The sequence below is a fragment of the Ascidia mentula genome, chromosome 4, assembly GCF_947561715.1.
Source record: "Ascidia mentula chromosome 4, kaAscMent1.1, whole genome shotgun sequence".
Classification (NCBI taxonomy): domain Eukaryota; kingdom Metazoa; phylum Chordata; class Ascidiacea; order Phlebobranchia; family Ascidiidae; genus Ascidia; species Ascidia mentula.
Window position 1 is genome coordinate 17,793,111 of NC_138569.1, and position 17,121 is coordinate 17,810,231.

At 40.8% G+C, this 17,121-nt stretch overlaps 2 protein-coding genes across 2 annotated transcripts; both read left to right on the forward strand.

Moving 5' to 3' along the window:
- The first annotated feature begins 470 nt into the window (after positions 1–470).
- On the forward strand, positions 471–5,266 carry LOC145898221 (solute carrier family 23 member 1-like). The gene is made up of 13 exons (XM_082986649.1): positions 471–684; positions 918–1,075; positions 1,159–1,318; positions 1,863–2,044; positions 2,299–2,422; positions 2,744–2,900; positions 2,986–3,133; positions 3,327–3,432; positions 3,600–3,705; positions 4,021–4,188; positions 4,615–4,710; positions 4,905–4,994; positions 5,115–5,266. Exons 1-13 carry the CDS (start codon positions 496–498, stop codon positions 5,264–5,266), a joined length of 1,836 nt encoding a protein of 611 aa, XP_082842775.1. The 5' UTR covers positions 471–495.
- Positions 5,267–11,928: 6,662 nt separating this feature from the next.
- Positions 11,929–17,026, forward strand: LOC145899230 (solute carrier family 23 member 1-like). Its single transcript, XM_082987963.1, has 13 exons — positions 11,929–12,143; positions 12,375–12,532; positions 12,614–12,773; positions 13,312–13,493; positions 13,699–13,822; positions 14,165–14,321; positions 14,407–14,554; positions 14,749–14,854; positions 15,022–15,127; positions 15,449–15,616; positions 16,033–16,128; positions 16,426–16,515; positions 16,636–17,026. Exons 1-13 carry the CDS (start codon positions 11,955–11,957, stop codon positions 16,785–16,787), a joined length of 1,836 nt encoding a protein of 611 aa, XP_082844089.1. The 5' UTR covers positions 11,929–11,954; the 3' UTR covers positions 16,788–17,026.
- Positions 17,027–17,121: the final 95 nt, after the last annotated feature.

Consider the following 17,121-nt stretch of genomic DNA (forward strand, 5'->3'; position numbering starts at 1 on the left):
GCCTGTAAACCATATTGTGTAAAAAATCATGCTGCTACCGCGTTATTCGAATTTGAAGTTGTGTTACCTGGCATTTTCTTCTCGATTCCCAACTTTTATGCACTTGACAAACAAGTTCCAAATTCGTGTTTTTTTAAGAAAAGCGAGCGTGGACATACGACAAATCCGTTAAAATGTACTTTAGTTTATTTCAAATTTTCCATGAAGTCGTGTGTAGTTGTGTTTGGACAGAAGCAGTCCGAGGAGCTCAGAAAACTTAAGAAACACCGATCTATACTTAAAGTTTAACCCACGCACACAGTGTAACATGGGTAGTAGGTGCAACGTGCGGTGGGTGTTTGCGTCAAAGGCACCTCGCACCTTCACGTGCAATTGGTCACTTTCTTCCGTGTTGGCTGAATATAAAAGCATTCGATTCTCACGTACGAGGCAAAATATTGTTGCAACTGTTGTATGATTGCTACAGATAATTAATTGTAAAAAATAGATTGAATAATGGGTGACTTTAAAGAACCTGGTGAATGGAAAGGGGCTGATTTGAAGACCACAGATCCAGATGAAATGGACGCCAACGACCAAATGGAGCAAATTGAGACAACAGGAAAGCGGAATGAGGCGGGACGTCTAATGTATGGAATAGAAGAGGTGCCTCCGTGGTACTTATGCATCTTGCTTGGATTTCAGGTGAAATTAGCTTTACATCAAGTTCGAAGTTGCAACCATCATTTCTGCGTCTCTTAAGCTGTGATGGACACTTGTCCAAAAAACAAAAGGTTCACGGTACAACGCATAATGCGTGTTGATGTGTTTGTTCGTACGTGTTGTCATAAGGATTAAAAATGTTTTTCTGCTGTCTGGCAAAGAAAAAACGTTTTAGTATTCGCAACTTTACGAAAACTGTCTGACTGGTTTTGCAGCACTACCTCACGATGTTCGGTTCAACAGTCGCGGTGCCACTGATTCTTGCCGAGCCCCTTGGAATTGCAAACAACAACGTGGCCAAGGGCGAAATTATAAACACTATATTCTTTGCTTCTGGGATTGCGACGCTACTTCAGACCACACTCGGAAACAGGTAATTATTGCCACGATAAGCTGTATTCAGCGCAGTATTTATTGGACACTAGGATGATGTGTTTGTGGTGTGTGTGTGTGCAGGTTGCCTATTGTGCAGGGCGCTGCCTTTTCGTTTTTGACCCCGGCGATTGCAATCATGACGTCGATACCTGTTCCTGATCAAGTTACCGATGGTAATTCCACCGATAACGCTACACAACCAACGGAGCCGGCTGACTTTTGGAAAGTCAGAATGTTGCAGGTAGTTGAGTTCTCTAATTTACATGAGTAGTTGTTATTGAAACACATTCGGTGTTTACAGTATGACTATCTGTACATCTACCCCAGTATCAGAAATTATCAAATATTTCGTGCAAAAAAACACGACGAATTTTCCTTGAATTACTGGCATACCATGTTAATCGTGATGTCGTAAGAGACACGCAGGAAAGAGTGATGGTGGTCGTGAAATATCTACGCGTCCGTATGCAAAACCGATTTCGACCTTTTTACCTGTAGATGCGCTTATGCCCTACAAATAGTCTGCAGTGCAAAGTGTTTTAGTCATTATGTTAAAATTTAAACCAATTTATTCAATAATTCTTGAAATATTATGACACAAATAATTCTACTTCGGAGTATCAGAGAACAACCAAGCAGTTTAAAACTGCGAATTTCATTTAGGCTATATGAACACAAGTTAATAACACGATCGCAACATGTATTTAGTAAGCGGTTCGCCGTTATACTTGTTCGTTGAACATCCACAAACAACAACGTCCTACCATGTTCCTTATTTCCTGTAGGTACAAGGAGCGATAATGGTTGCGTCTCTCACTCAAGTATTGCTGGGAATAACCGGAGTAGTCGGTTTTCTTATGTCCAGGATTGGACCCCTGACGATAGCCCCAACCATCACCCTGGTCGGCCTGGGACTGTTTGGTCCTGCCGGAGATTTTGCTGGAAGCCATTGGGGCATTGCTATGTTGTAAGTATAGGCATTTGGTTGTAGATAACTGTCCAACGACTTTTCAGAGTATAGTATAAAAAAAACACACATAGAAGAACTTCTTAAACTAACTGTCATAAGATAATGCGTGTAACCACTTCTCCACACTCAAAAAACAACAACGTTGAAAATCTTTTGAGTTTCGTACAAGATAAAAATATTTCACTAAAAAGCATCGTGTCCTATTTAAATAGAACCTTTTCTGTATTAACAATTATCGTTACCGCGTGCAGTACGAGCTTTCTGATTATTCTATTCTCCCAACATCTACGAAACATCGAGGTTCCAATTCCGTATTTTTCATTCGGCGACAAATTATGCAGTATCGTCCGGGTCAAAATCTTCTCTTTGTTTCCGGTTAGTGCGTTTTGAAGTATTAACAGAGCGCTGTAGGTGGTATTTAAAAGTATTGCGTTTGATTGAAGCGTTTTTAAGTTAGAATCGTTTTCAAAAAATGTTATATCTATATTAAACCATTGAGGATATAGAACTTACAAAATCGTCAAAATAAAGTCAAAAATATTTGTGTTTTTATTCTAATTATATACGAGTTTTTTCCTGATCGAAAACAACAAAACTGCATTTTAACACGAACAAAGCAAATCAGCTGATTTTAAACAATTGCCTATTTGCGCAACCGTCAACACCATATACGTGACCCACCCACGTAACCCGCAGGTCATCCTGGCTGTGTTGCTGGCTTGGGGTTTTTGCGCCATCCTCACCGCTGCCGGGGCTTTCCCTTCCTTATCCACCGTTTACGGATACGCCGCCCGAACCGATGTGAGAATCGGAGTACTATCACAAGCCGCCTGGTTTGGTGTGCCTTATCCCGGTAAGAACACTTTCCACCAAATACTGAACATGACGTTAGGCACGAAGGCTTCACGCAGACTGTGACGTCCTTTCTGTTTCGGCAGGACAATGGGGTTTACCGGTGGTGACTGTATCCGGGGTGCTCGGCATGATCAGTGGCGTCCTCGCGTCTATGATTGAGTCAATCGGCGACTACTACGCATGCGCGAGACTCTGTCGCGTGCAATCACCACCCAACCACGCTATAAACAGGTGTTTACGAATATACCAACTAACTACTAGTGTTGATTGATTTTTTTCCGAACAAATTCATTTAAGCCGGACATGGCTGGCCTGGTTTGTCGCTAAATAATACAAGCTCAGTCCTAAAGTCTGTGTAGTAGCATGTGTCTGTACATGAAGTTAACACATGAATTATTTTGTAATAAGACGTCATTTCATGTAGGGGAATATTTATGGAAGGGATATGTTGTGTTATTGCGGGGTCGCTTGGCACCGGAAACGGCACAACCTCCTACAGCGAAAACATCGGAGCCATCGGCATCACAAAGGTACAGAATGACTAAAAATCGTTCAAATTTTATGACTGACAAAACGACGTTGAATTAACACTGCAATTTTGTGTCAAATTGGTAAAAATGTAATATAGAGTGTAAATATAAAAAAAATTAAACCAAACTAATGCTTATGAGAGGTTAACAATACAAACATTTTACAGGTGGGTAGTCGGCGTGTTGTACAAACTGGAGCGGCAATTATGTTGATTTTGGCTGTCATCGGAAAGTTCGGCGCCCTCTTTACAACTATACCTGATCCTGTAGTAGGTAAGTCGAACATTTTCCTCATTATCGCGTTGAAGAACCCGTCAAAGGTTATCTTTGCACAACAACAATCGAATATTAGTAATAAGGGTGCTTTTAATTGCTGGTGTGGTTGTCAGAAATTATGCCAAAAAAACTTGAAGCAATCCTGGGAATTACAAAAACAACGTTGCTGCAATTTGTGACGAAAACTTCTTAACGTTCAATTAACAAAATATTTCAATGGAGCAGAATAAAGTCCGACATTCCAACCTTTTCACATATTGCTTTTACCATCGGATAATGAGAACACGTATTACACAATTTAATCTTTGGTAGGAGGAATGTTTCTGGTTATGTTTGGTATGATAGCGGCGGTTGGAATGTCGAGTCTGCAGTTTGTCGATCTTAACTCGTCGAGAAATTTACTGGTCATGGGTTTCTCCATCTTCCTCGGTCTCTCCCTCCCCAACTGGGTGGCGAAAAATCAAAGTCTCATTTCTACCGGTTGGTGTTGCGTTTGGATTGAATAAAACGTGTTGATTGATAAACTACTCATGTTTCGAATGCGTTTTCGGTCCCACCTGCTTTCACGTTTATGTGTTTAACAAATTACGCACGAAAGCTTATTATTAATTCAAAATGTCATAAAAGACTACAAAAACCAGCATGTGTTGACTGGTTCTGACCCACGAAATTATCAACATCTAAAAAATAGTCAAACGCAGAGAGACAAACTAACCTGCAATCATTTTTTAAGAACAAGTTTAATAAATTGGTGTGGTAATAAGTTTTTGTCTTAATGACGCTGATCGCCTGTCACGGATGCTTATCAAGTGTTTTTAAGCCAATTAGGTTCGTCATTTACCACTCCGTACTTTAACATGATGCACAATGGCGTAGTTGTGATCCTTTCGTATATTCAACACGCAGGTTCGGCCGAAGCTGATCAAGTGATTCTTGTCCTTTTGCAAACGGGAATGTTTATCTCCGGAGTCACTGGATTTATTCTCGACAACACAATCCCAGGTAAAGTGAATTCTGTCTAACCCGAACTTTGTCTTAGAAATCGGACAAACATTGTTTGTAATGATTTTTGTTTTATATTTGTGTTTGTTCATGGTTGTAATTGCATTAGTCCCTGAAGTGTAATGACCAGATGAGCTTTTCGAGTTAATTTACTATTATGTTTGCCAAATTCAAAAACAAACTGCTGTTTATAGGAACTAGGGAAGAAAGGGGATTGACCACTTGGTTAAAACAAGAACATTCATCAGACAACCAAGACGAATCTGCGCTATACGACCTACCAGGTTCGATTTTCGAATCATCATTGCATTGTGCTTTATACTGCCTCTTGTTGGTCAACCTGTTCAAAATTGACACCAAATAATTTTCTGAACCTAACAACTAATTTCATTTACATTTTCCAGAGATCATGCAGCGTCACCTAGACAAGGTAAACTGCTTCAGGTATGCGCCGGTTTGTCCTGCTTTCCAAAGACTTCCCACCACTTTCAGAGATGCCAGTCTAGATGGCGAGGCGCAAATAAACGAGGTAGAAGTTCGAAACGACGAATTGTGATTTTGATTGGTGGAGGGATGTTGGACTCGTGTTGCAATATACATACATATCGTGTGGCGCATTATTTCCACTTTACTTGCCTATGTTCATTCATTCCACCCAGTTGTGCCTTTTTTATGTGTATTTCTTTTGTGTTTTAAATCAATTGTTATGTGTATTTTCAATATATTGCTTGCTTGTGCACTGCTTTTTTAAGGGACTGACAATGAAACCACTTTATTAGCACGAGATTGATCTCGCTTCATCAGGTGCAGCAAATAACGTGTCAAATAAAATGCGGTTACAGCGCTAACAAGAAAGAAAAAAGGAAAAACGCACGAAGAAGTGTTCATTGTTGGTCACTTAGTGCCAGTGGCATCTTGGTGCGTGTAGTGACTCATAAAGCCCCAGTCTCTTTGACACCGTGGTTGATAGAGTCCACTACATTGATCAAGGGGACGGCGATGGGCACACGCCTAGCACCACCGTACGCGAACATTTTCATGGCAGATCTAGAGGAACGATTCACGAATACCTGGAAACCGTCCCTTGTATTGTACCGTCGATTTATCGACGATATCGTTTTTATCTGGACTGGGGGAGAGAATTCTCTTCAAACCTTCGTGGAGGAGTTCAATAAAGAGGACCCTAACATACAGTTCACCATGGAACACTCGCTCACATCGGTGCATTTATTAGACGTAACGGTTTCCTTGAACGACGGTGAACTCTTTACCTCCATATACCGGAAGCCAACGGACAGCGGCAAATACCTACATCCTTCCAGTGCCCATCCGAAACATGTGTATCGATCCATCGTACACTTACAAACACTCCGGGACAGACGAATATGATCCCGTCGTGATGACTGTAACGCACAGTTGCGTGAACTGCGTAACAGGTTTATAGTGAATGACTACCGATCCAGCATGGTAGACAAGGAGATAACAAGAGCGAAGACCGTCCCACGAGACCTGCTTATTCAAGAGAACCAGCGTGGAAGCAAAAACACATGAATCTCTATCGTCGTCACATACAACTAACCGATGGGACGACTGAAAAGAATTCAAAAGACCTACAGCCCTTCTTGCATGGTGATAGCAGACTTCGTGCAGTGTTCCCGCAGTTTTCGGTTGTCGCTTATCGCCAACCACCAAACCTGAAAACAATGTTAACCCACACGGGGACTACTACCAAGAAGAACTTTGGGACATACCCATGTGGAGGTGCGAGATGCGCATTGTGCCACCATATACACCGGTCTAATCAGCTCATGACTAAGCATGGGCAACATTTCTCACCACAGGGAACACTTTCCTGCAGGTCAACCAACGTCATTTACCCCTTAACGTGTGCGCGCTGTCCACGAGCTTTGTCCATAGGACAAACCGGGCAAACACTAAGACAACGAATGAACGGACACAAGAACAATATTCGGCACAACAAATACGAGAAACCGATAGGAGCTCATTTTAACGAGCCTGACCACAGTGTTGAAGACATGAGGGTTATGGTTCTGCAGAAGGTCAAGAGAAGAACTAGACTAGCGAGAGAGACGGCGGAACAAAGCCACATCGAAAAGTTTGACTCTATCAACCACGGTCTCAATAGAGACTGGGGCTTTATGAGTCACTACACGCACCAAGATGCCACGGGCACTAAGTGACCAACAATGATCACCTGTAACCGCATTTTATTGATAGCGCTGTAACCGCATTTTATTTGACACGTTATTTGCTGCACCTGAAGAAGCGAGATCAGTCTCGCGAAAGCTCGTGCTAATAAAGTGGTTTCATAGTCAGTTCCTTATAAAAGCAGTGCACAAGCAAGCAATATATTTATAGATCAGAGACTGACACGGCAAATTAAAGAAAGTGTGTTTTCAAGGCATTTTACACATTCTGTTAATAACGAATGAACACTTACTTCAGGTCGTACACTGCACGTGTTTTGGGACGTAAAACTGGTAGCTGGGAGAAGGCCGCTTGCAATGCTATTTAACGTATAGTATAAAGTATGGGTCGGCAGCTTCGGAACGGCGTGCAGCAAATTCATCCACGTAATTTAACCCACGCCAGTTGAAAAATCAACATTTAGCACCTTGTGTGTTTGGTGTGACTGCAGTTTAGACCAAAACGAGTTTAACTGCTTACCCTCTGTGTGCTGAAAGACCTCTTGTAAAATTGAACCGGTTTTTAAACTTTTTCTGTTTACGAAATTAGTTGGAACCTGCTGTTATCGATTCTCTGACTGTAAAGGTTGTTGTAGATGAGCCAGGTATTATATGAGTATATATTTTACTTCTACTGGTTATAATACTGTACGGTGTGCACTCGTGCGTTACAGACTAAGTCGATTTTCTTCAGTTTGCCCTTCCACATACAAGAGGCAGATCGTACGGACACTCGCGACTAACCAAACGTTCACACCGTCGTAAGCACTGCTCAGATCTAATCCCCGAGGCTATGAGTTACTGGGCCGAATTAGAGAAGTTGTGTGGAATGAAGCTGCTGTTGTAAGTTTACCCTAAAGGATGATGCTAAAGTACGAAAGAACCAATAAATTACACTGGATAAAATGTTTGCTTGTTGGGTTACGTTATTTTTTGATTAATGTGATCCTATTGACATGCAATTGTAGTAGCAATTTAATTTTAAGGTTCGATTAACATTAGCTGGAATGCTGATTGGCATGTGACTTGAAGTAGATTAATAATGTGATATTTGATACAATGGCTACCTAATATGCAGTGAAGCTCAAATAAGTCAGAATTGTTTAAAGGATGTTGACGACAGAGTCGATCTTTTAGACATACTGGTCACTTGTCAATCACCGATAAGACCACAACTGGCGAACTCATCAACGATCTAAAATCCCACATGGACAGAGAAGGTGTTCACTACAAAGCATACGACGGTATCGCGATAAAAAACGATTTCCCGGGAATGCATTTTGACGACAAGTTTGAAGCCTTCTTTGAGGACAACGGCGTGGTGCTCAAAGCTAATAAGTGTCTTCAAGCTCTTTGTATAATACTTGCATGCTCTTTAAAGCGTACTTTGATCCAATCTTATCAGGTTTATCATGGAACTGTATATATCATCAGAATAACCTGAAATAGCTTTGTTGCTCACAAAAATATCGTGGTTTTTGCAGTACACATACCGTGAAAGCGGTGGAACAATCCGCGACGAGAAAAAAGGTTTTGTCGGTGAAAGTAATCAGTGAAAACGTGGTCCACATAGAAACCGAAAAGAACTTCTACCGCGCCAAAGCGATAGTGCTTGCCTGTGGGCCATGGATAAAAGGCATAGCAAATAAATGGGTGTGAATCTGCCAACAGAGGTATATGACACTCATTCAGTGGTTTTCATTATCCGTTTGCGTACCGCGATTCGCCGAAGCCGGTAAATCTAATTAACAGCTATCACGTTTCAACATCGAAATGTCAGACGCAGTGATATTTAAACATAACTACGCAAGATTTGATTTAATCTTCCTCCTCAAATCCGGGTCGCGTAAATCTGACGTAGGCAAATCATTTAACAAATATCTTTGGCGCTAATAATCTAACCTATACATCAAAGAATTGAAATTATTTAGAAATTATACGCCCATATACGGCCCGTTACTCAAACAATACGACTAAAATAATGTTTAAAGAAGGTACTTCACTTATTATTGCCATAATTTTAAGCTGGGAATCACTGCCATAGAACATAGGTGGAAAAACTTTTCAACTCAAGGAACAACAAATAATTGAAATTATGCGAACGAGCCATGGCGCCCTCTACTATAGAGAACAGGCCAATATACTCAGTCGTTAAGAGGCGCTGTTGGCACGTCCGATCACGTGACACATCAGACCACGTGAATGCAAGCCCCACCGACGTCACAGAGGTTACAGCTTTGTTTTGCAGAAAATTACACACTTACAAAGTCTCCGTCCCCGCGTGAATCATATTTCCTGTTTGTGACCTACTGTCCCACCTTTCCCGTGCATTGTAACGACGATAAATAATGCCTTTCTTTACTCAGATCTTATTACTCTCAATGTTTTTTTTTGTCATGTTGGCAAAAATGTCACTTAACGTCACGTGACTAAACCAACCAATTAGCGTCCGAGAACCTAAGTATAAATAGCAATGTTTGTTAGTTAACTGTGATCTAAAAAAACAATATTAACTTTTCTCGAGATGTTGCAATATTCTGATGTTTTTTCAAACTGAGTCAATCGTAGTGATTTGTAATTGTTAACACAATAATACTCAAGGGAAAAGCTATCCGGGCATCTTTGGGAGTTGGCCATCGCTTATACTTTTGTCAGGCCCACAATGCATAACATACATTCATTTTATCACCCCAGCTTTATACAATGATAGTTTTCTGAAAGTACCGAAGCTGTAACCGCAAAGCATGAAACATTTTGCAACAAATCACTGGAGCATGAAGTTTGGTGATTTTATTAACAGAGCCAACAGACCGTACAGTTTTTCCATGGCTGATGCTCCACAAGAAACGATTGCCTGCATCTGTGAAGTTTTTCGAATCACATTAAACATCGAAAAACCACAACTTTTGTCAAAGATGGTCGTGCTTGCAATACAAAAGTTGTAACAAATCCACAACATGAATTTTGAAGCAATGTGTATTTGCGAAAGTTAGAGTGCGGACAATTTGCCTACTTGAGTTCCAAGAAGTGATTCCCAACCTGGGTTACGCAATATCCACAGTTGTACCCAAGCTGTAATTGTTTGTAAAAGTTTGCCTTAGAAGCGGACTTAGACACAAAGAGCTAGGGCTCGTTTTGAAATGCAAATCCATCAACGTGCCAGATTGTTTGCGTACCGACTGACGTACAAAGCATGGTTTCAATAAAAGTTTATAAGTTCACTCACGATACGAGCTTGTGTTTACTCTATCTGCTCTGTTACGAACAAGCTTCCAGTTTTCCCACTTCTTGGTAAACTTTGTGAGCATATATTGTAGATGACGCATCGTTTCATCGACAGGTTTAAAGGTGACTAATTTGTTTGTTTTCCTATGTTGTAAAGCTGTGTTTGGTAAAGTTTCTCCCAAACTGAAACACGTGATTGTGACGTCAAACCTTTTGTTTGTCTGCTTATCGCCTTTTAAGCACGTAGTGCATGCAGGTGAGGCACTTCAGGGGGGAAAAGAAATCCGGCTTTTTCAACGCCAGTTGAATGATTAGCAGCAAGTAGGAACGTGCGGTTGGGACAGAGCAGGGTTTGCAAAGGGGAACGAAGTACAGTTATGTTGCGATTCAAACAGCAGATTGAGGATGACGCAAAAACGAACAGTTTTAGACTATATATTAGGTGAAATTGCAAAGAGTACCCGTGCATATAGTCTATACTATTTTGGACCCAAATTGATATTGTTTAGTAGCGTTTTATATGCATAATCCTATACCTTTGGGCGACACATTTACATGTTGTTTCAACAGTTTACTTTGAATTGCAATTGAATTATTGTCCTAACCTAAAAGATGGCAAAAAGTGAGACATGATTCGTTTGTCGTTGTTAAAATTACACATGGCCAGACTGATGTGCGGTAGATATGATTAACTACAAAAATTTTTGTTATCGGTTGGCAGAGCAGCGGGTTAATCATGCGTAGAAAACCGATGCTTTTGTGATATTCAATCAACCAACGTGAAAGAAACGCGAAAAAAATGTTTGTGTAAGTTGCTCTGCGTTTTTCGATTGGTTCGGCCTCTGGGTGTCCACAGATGCGTACGAACAACCTTTGCATACATTGAAGTGCATCGAAGTATGCTTCAGCGGCAACCGTTTGCATAGAGTGCACCCTCCGAAGTATTTAACCTGTGTGCAGAATTTCAAGCGTTATTGGGATATGTGTAAATATTAGGACAATTCGACAAAATCCTTGTTCAAATTTCGTCGAAGTTTGTTGTCACGTGAGGCAGAAGTGTATAACAATGTCTGTTACAAACCACTTCGCACGACTTACGACAAAATATGAATATCATATTCATAATTGAATATTCAATATACGTGTTTCGTTGATATAAATGGAAAGTTGTGCCTGTAAACCATATTGTGTAAAAAATCATGCTGCTACCGCGTTATTCGAATTTGAAGTTGTGTTACCTGGCATTTTCTTCTCGATTCCCAACTTTTATGCACTTGACAAACAAGTTCCAGATTCGTGTTTTTTTGCAAGAAAAGCGAGCGTGGACATACGACAAATCCGTTAAAATGTACTTTAGTTTATTTCAAATTTTCCATGAAGTCGTGTGTAGTTGTGTTTGGACAGAAGCAGAGGAGCTCAGAAAACTTAGGAAACACCTATACTTAAAGTTTAATGTTTGGACTGAATTTAAGTGTCACGTATTGTAGCCGACAGGGTCTGGTGTGCGGCAATATGCTTGTTTCAGAAATTTTGAGACCCGATCAGGACGCCAGTAGAAAACCGGCGTACGAATAACTTCCTGCTGGCGAAAGCAGCAACAGAAACCTACGCACACGGTGTAACATGGGTAGTAGGTGCAACGTGCGGTGGGTGTTTGCGTCAAAGGCACCTCGCACCTTTACGTGCAATTGGTCACTTTCTTCCTTGTTTGCTGAATATAAAAGCATTCGATCCTCACGTACGAGGCAAAATATTGTTGCAACTGTTGTATGATTACTACAGATAATTTAATCGTAAGAAATAGATTGAATAATGGGTGACTTTAAAGAACCTGGTGAATGGAAAGGGACTGATTTGAAGACCACGGATCCAGATGAAATGGACGCCAACGACCAGATGGAGCAAATTGAGACAACAAGAAAGCGGAATGAGGCGGGACGTTTAATGTATGGGATAGAAGAGGTGCCTCCGTGGTATTTATGCATCTTGCTTGGATTTCAGGTAAAATTAGCTTTACATCAAGTTCGAAGTTGCAACCATCATTTCTGCATCTCTTAAGCTGTGATGGACACTTGTTCAAAAAACAAAAGGTTCACGGTACAACGCAAAATGCGTGTTATTGTGTTTGTTCGTGCGTATTGTCACAAGGATTACAATTTTTTTTTGCTATTTGCCAAAGAAAACCGTGTTAGTTTTCGCAACTTTACGAAAACTGTCTGACTGGTTTTGCAGCACTACCTCACGATGTTCGGTTCAACAGTCGCGGTGCCACTGATTCTTGCCGGGCCCCTTGGAATTGCAAACAACAACGTGGCCAAGGGCGAAATTATAAGCACTATATTCTTTGCTTCTGGGATTGCGACGCTACTTCAGACCACACTCGGAAACAGGTAATTATTGCCACGATAAGCTGTATTCGGCGCAGTATTTATTGGGCACTTGGATGATGTGTTTGTGGTGTGTGTGTGCAGGTTGCCTATTGTGCAGGGCGCTGCCTTTTCGTTTTTGACCCCGGCGATTGCAATCATGACGTCGATATCTGTTCCTGATCAAGTTACCGATGGTAATTCCACCGATAACGCTACACAGCCAACGGAGCCGGCTGACTTTTGGAAAGTCAGAATGTTGCAGGTAGTTGAGTTCTCTTATTTACATGAGTAGTTTGTTTTGAAACATATTGGGTGTTAATAAGTAAGACTATCTGTACATCTAGGCCAGTTTCAGAAATTATCAAATATTTCGTGCAAAAAACACGACGAATTTTCCTTGAATTACTGGCATACCATGTTAATCGTGATGTCGTAAGAGACACGCAGGAAAGAGTGATGGTGGTCGTGAAATATCTACGCGTCCGTATGCAAAACCGATTTCGACCTTTTTACCTGTGGATGCGCTTATGCCCTACAAATAGTCTGCAGTGCAAAGTGTTTTAGTCATTATGTTAAAATTTAAACTAATTTATTCAATAATTCTTGAAGTATTATAACATACATAACTCTACTTTAGTATCAAGAAACAATCAAGCAGTTAAACTGTGAATTTCATTTAGGCTCTATACACAAGTCAATAACACGATCGCAACATATATTTAGTAAGCGGTTAGCCGTTATACTTATTCGTTAAACATCCACCAACAATAACGTCCTACCATGTTCCTTATTTCCTGTAGGTACAAGGAGCGATAATGGTTGCGTCTCTCACTCAAGTATTGCTGGGATTAACCGGAGTAGTCGGTTTTCTTATGTCCAGGATTGGACCCCTGACGATAGCCCCAACCATTACCCTGGTCGGCCTGGGACTGTTTGGTCCTGCCGGAGATTTTGCTGGAAGCCATTGGGGCATTGCTATCTTGTAAGTATGCGCATTTGGTTTTAGTTAACTGTCCAAACGACTTACCAGAGTATAACATCCAGAAAAATAAACACTTCATTAAAATAATAGGTTAGGTAAGCTAACATTGTTCAGTCGCAATAAGTTTCCATACCGCTCTATGCCACCAATGATGACCAGCAGTTGACATCGCATGTAACAAATATTTGACCAACTTTTATTGCAGTACGAGCTTTCTGATTATTCTATTCTCCCAACATCTACGAAACATCGAGGTTCCAATTCCGTATTTTTCATTCGGCGACAAATCCTGTAGTATCGTCCGGGTCAAAATCTTCTCTTTGTTTCCGGTTAGTGCGTTTTGAAGTATTAACAGAGCGCTGTAGATAGTGCTAAAAAGTATTGAGTTTGATTGAAGCGTTTTTAAGTTAGAATCGTTTTTAAAAAGTGTTATATCTTTATTAAACCATTGATATAGAACTTAAATTATTTTTCATGAAAGTAACAAAATCGTCAAAATAAAGTCAAAAATATTTGTGTTTTTATTTTCTAATTATATATGCGTTTTTTCCTGATTAAAAACAACAAAAAATGCATTTTAACACGAACGAAGCAAATCAGCTGATTTTAAACAATTGCCTATTTGCGCAACCGTAAACACCGTATACGTGACCCACCCACGTAACCCGCAGGTCATCCTGGCTGTGTTGCTGGCTTGGGGTTTTTGCGCCATCCTCACCGCTGCCGGGGCTTTCCCTTCCTCATCCACCGTTTACGGATACGCCGCCCGAACCGATGTGAGAATCGGAGTGCTATCACAAGCCGCTTGGTTTCGTGTGCCTTATCCAGGTAAGAACACTTTTCACCATGTACTGAACATGACGTTAGGCACGAAGGCTTCACGCAGACTGTGACGTCCTTTCTGTTTCGGCAGGACAATGGGGTTTACCGGTGGTGACTGTATCCGGGGTGCTCGGCATGATCAGTGGCGTCCTCGCGTCTATGATTGAGTCAATCGGCGACTACTACGCATGCGCGAGACTCTGTCGCGTGCGATCACCACCAAACCACGCTATAAACAGGTGCTTACGAATATAGCAGCTAACTACTAGTGTTGATTGATTTCCTACCCGAACAAACTCATTTAAACCGGACATGGCTGGCCTGGTTTGTCGCTAAATAATCCAAACTCAGTCCTAAAGGCTGTGTAGTAGCATGTGTCTGTACATGAAGTTAACACATGAATTATTTTGTAATAAGACGTCATTTCATGTAGGGGAATATTTATGGAAGGGATAGGTTGTGTTATTGCGGGGTCGCTTGGCACCGGAAACGGCACAACCTCCTACAGCGAAAACATAGGAGCCATCGGCATCACAAAGGTACAGAATGACTAAAAATCTTTCAAATTTTTTGACTGACAAAACGACGTTGAATTAACACTGCAATTTTGTGTCAAATTGGTAAAAATGTAATATAGAGTGTTAATATAAAACAGATAAAGCCAAAATGATTCTTGGAAGAGGTTAACAATACAAACATTGTACAGGTGGGTAGTCGGCGTGTTGTACAAACTGGAGCGGCAATTATGTTGATTTTGGCTGTCATCGGAAAGTTCGGCGCCCTCTTTACAACTATACCTGATCCTGTAGTAGGTAAGTCGAACATTTCCCTCAGATTACCTCATTGAAGAACTCCATCAAACGTAGTCTTTGCACAACAACAATCGAATATTAGTAATAAGGGTGCTTTTAATTGCTGATGTGGTTGTCAGGAAGTATTCCAAGAAACGTAAAGCCATCCTGGGAGTTACAAAAACAACGTTGCTGCAATTTATGACGAATACTTCTTAACGTTCAATTAACAAAATTTTTCAATTGAGTAGAACATGACGTCCGAATATCCCAACCTTTTCCTTATATTGCTTTCACCATCGGATAATGAGAACACGTATTACACAATTTAATCTTTGGTAGGAGGAATGTTCCTGGTGATGTTTGGTATGATAGCGGCGGTTGGAATGTCGAGCCTTCAGTTTGTCGACCTGAACTCGTCGAGGAATTTACTGGTCATGGGTTTCTCCACCTTCCTCGGTCTCTCCCTGCCCAACTGGGTGGCGAAAAATCAAAGTCTCATTTCTACCGGTAAGCGTTGCGTTTGGATTGAATAAAACGTGTTGATTGATTAACTACTCGTGTTTCGAATGCGTTTTCGGCCCCACCAGCTTGAACGTTTAAGTGTTTAACAAATTATGCACGAAGCTTATTATTTAATCAAAATGTCATAAAATACTACAAAAACCAGCAAGTGTTGACTGATTCTGACCCACGAAATTATAAACATGTAAAAAATAGTCAAACAGAGAGACAAACTTCCGTACAATCGTTTTTAAAGAACAAGTTTTTTAAATTGGTCTGGTAATAACTTTTTGTCTTAATGACGCTGACCGTCTGCCCTTCAGCTTGCATATGTTTTGGACACTCACTAAGGTTTACCACTCCGTACTTTAACATGATATACAATGGCGTAGTTGTGATCCTTTCGTATATTCAACACGCAGGTTCGGCCGAAGCTGATCAAGTGATTCTTGTCCTTTTGCAAACGGGAATGTTTATCTCCGGAGTCACAGGATTTATTCTCGACAACACAATTCCAGGTAAAGTGAAATCCGTCTGACCCGAACCTTGTCTTAGAAATCGGACAAACATTGTTTGTAAATGATTTTTGTTTTATATTTGTGTTTGTTCCTGTAATAGCATTAGTTCTTGTCCACACGAGTGTTCACTTAAGTGTGATGACCAGATAAGCCTTTCGATTTAATTTAATATTATGCTTGGCAACTTCAAAAACACACTGCGTGGCGATCTGTTTATAAGATGTGATCGCATGGATTATATGCGTGTTGCTTATTGGCCTCGAGAAAACAACTGCTTCACACTTTCCCTGTTTATAGGAACTAGGGAAGAAAGGGGATTGACCACTTGGTTAAAACAAGAACATTCATCAGACAACCAAGACGAATCTGCGCTATACGACTTACCAGGTCCGTCTTTCGAATCATCATTGCATTGTGCTTTATACTGCATCTTGTTGGTCAACCTGTTCAAAATTGACACCAAATAATTTTTTGAACTTAACAACTAATTTCATTTACATTTTCCAGAGATCATGCAGCGTCACCTAGACAAGGTAAACTGCTTCAGGTATGCGCCGGTTTGTCCTGCTTTCCAAAGACTTCCCACCACTTCCAGAGATGCCAGTCTAAATGGCGAGGCGCAAATGAACGAGGTAGAAGTTCGAAATGACGAATTGTGATTTTGATTGGTGGAGGGATGTTGGACTCGTGTTGCAATATACTTACATGTCGTGTGGCGCATCATTTCCACTTTACTTGCCTATGTTCATTCATTCCACCCAGTTGTGCCTTTTTTATGTGTATTTATTTTGTATTTTAAATCAATCGTTATGTGTATTTTCAGGCATTTTACGCATTCTGTTAATAACGAATGAACACTTACTTCAGGTCGTACACTGCATGTGTTTTGGGAAGTAAAACTGGTAGCTGGGAGAAGGCCGCTTGCAATGCTATTTAACGTATAGTATAAAGTATGAGTCGGCAGCTTCGGAACGGCGTGCAGCAAATTTATCC

Bases quoted from the DNA above. Each gene is read 5' to 3' on its own strand.
- LOC145899230 (XM_082987963.1), top strand. From the start codon at position 11,955: ATGGGTGACTTTAAAGAACCTGGTGAATGGAAAGGGACTGATTTGAAG. The intron at 14,322-14,406 runs GTAAGAACACTT...CTGTTTCGGCAG, and splicing joins GTTTCGTGTGCCTTATCCAG to GACAATGGGGTTTACCGGTG. The intron at 16,516-16,635 runs GTCCGTCTTTCG...TACATTTTCCAG, and splicing joins TGCGCTATACGACTTACCAG to AGATCATGCAGCGTCACCTA.
- LOC145898221 (XM_082986649.1), top strand. From the start codon at position 496: ATGGGTGACTTTAAAGAACCTGGTGAATGGAAAGGGGCTGATTTGAAG. The intron at 2,045-2,298 runs GTAAGTATAGGC...TACCGCGTGCAG, and splicing joins CATTGGGGCATTGCTATGTT to TACGAGCTTTCTGATTATTC. The intron at 4,189-4,614 runs GTTGGTGTTGCG...TTCAACACGCAG, and splicing joins TCAAAGTCTCATTTCTACCG to GTTCGGCCGAAGCTGATCAA.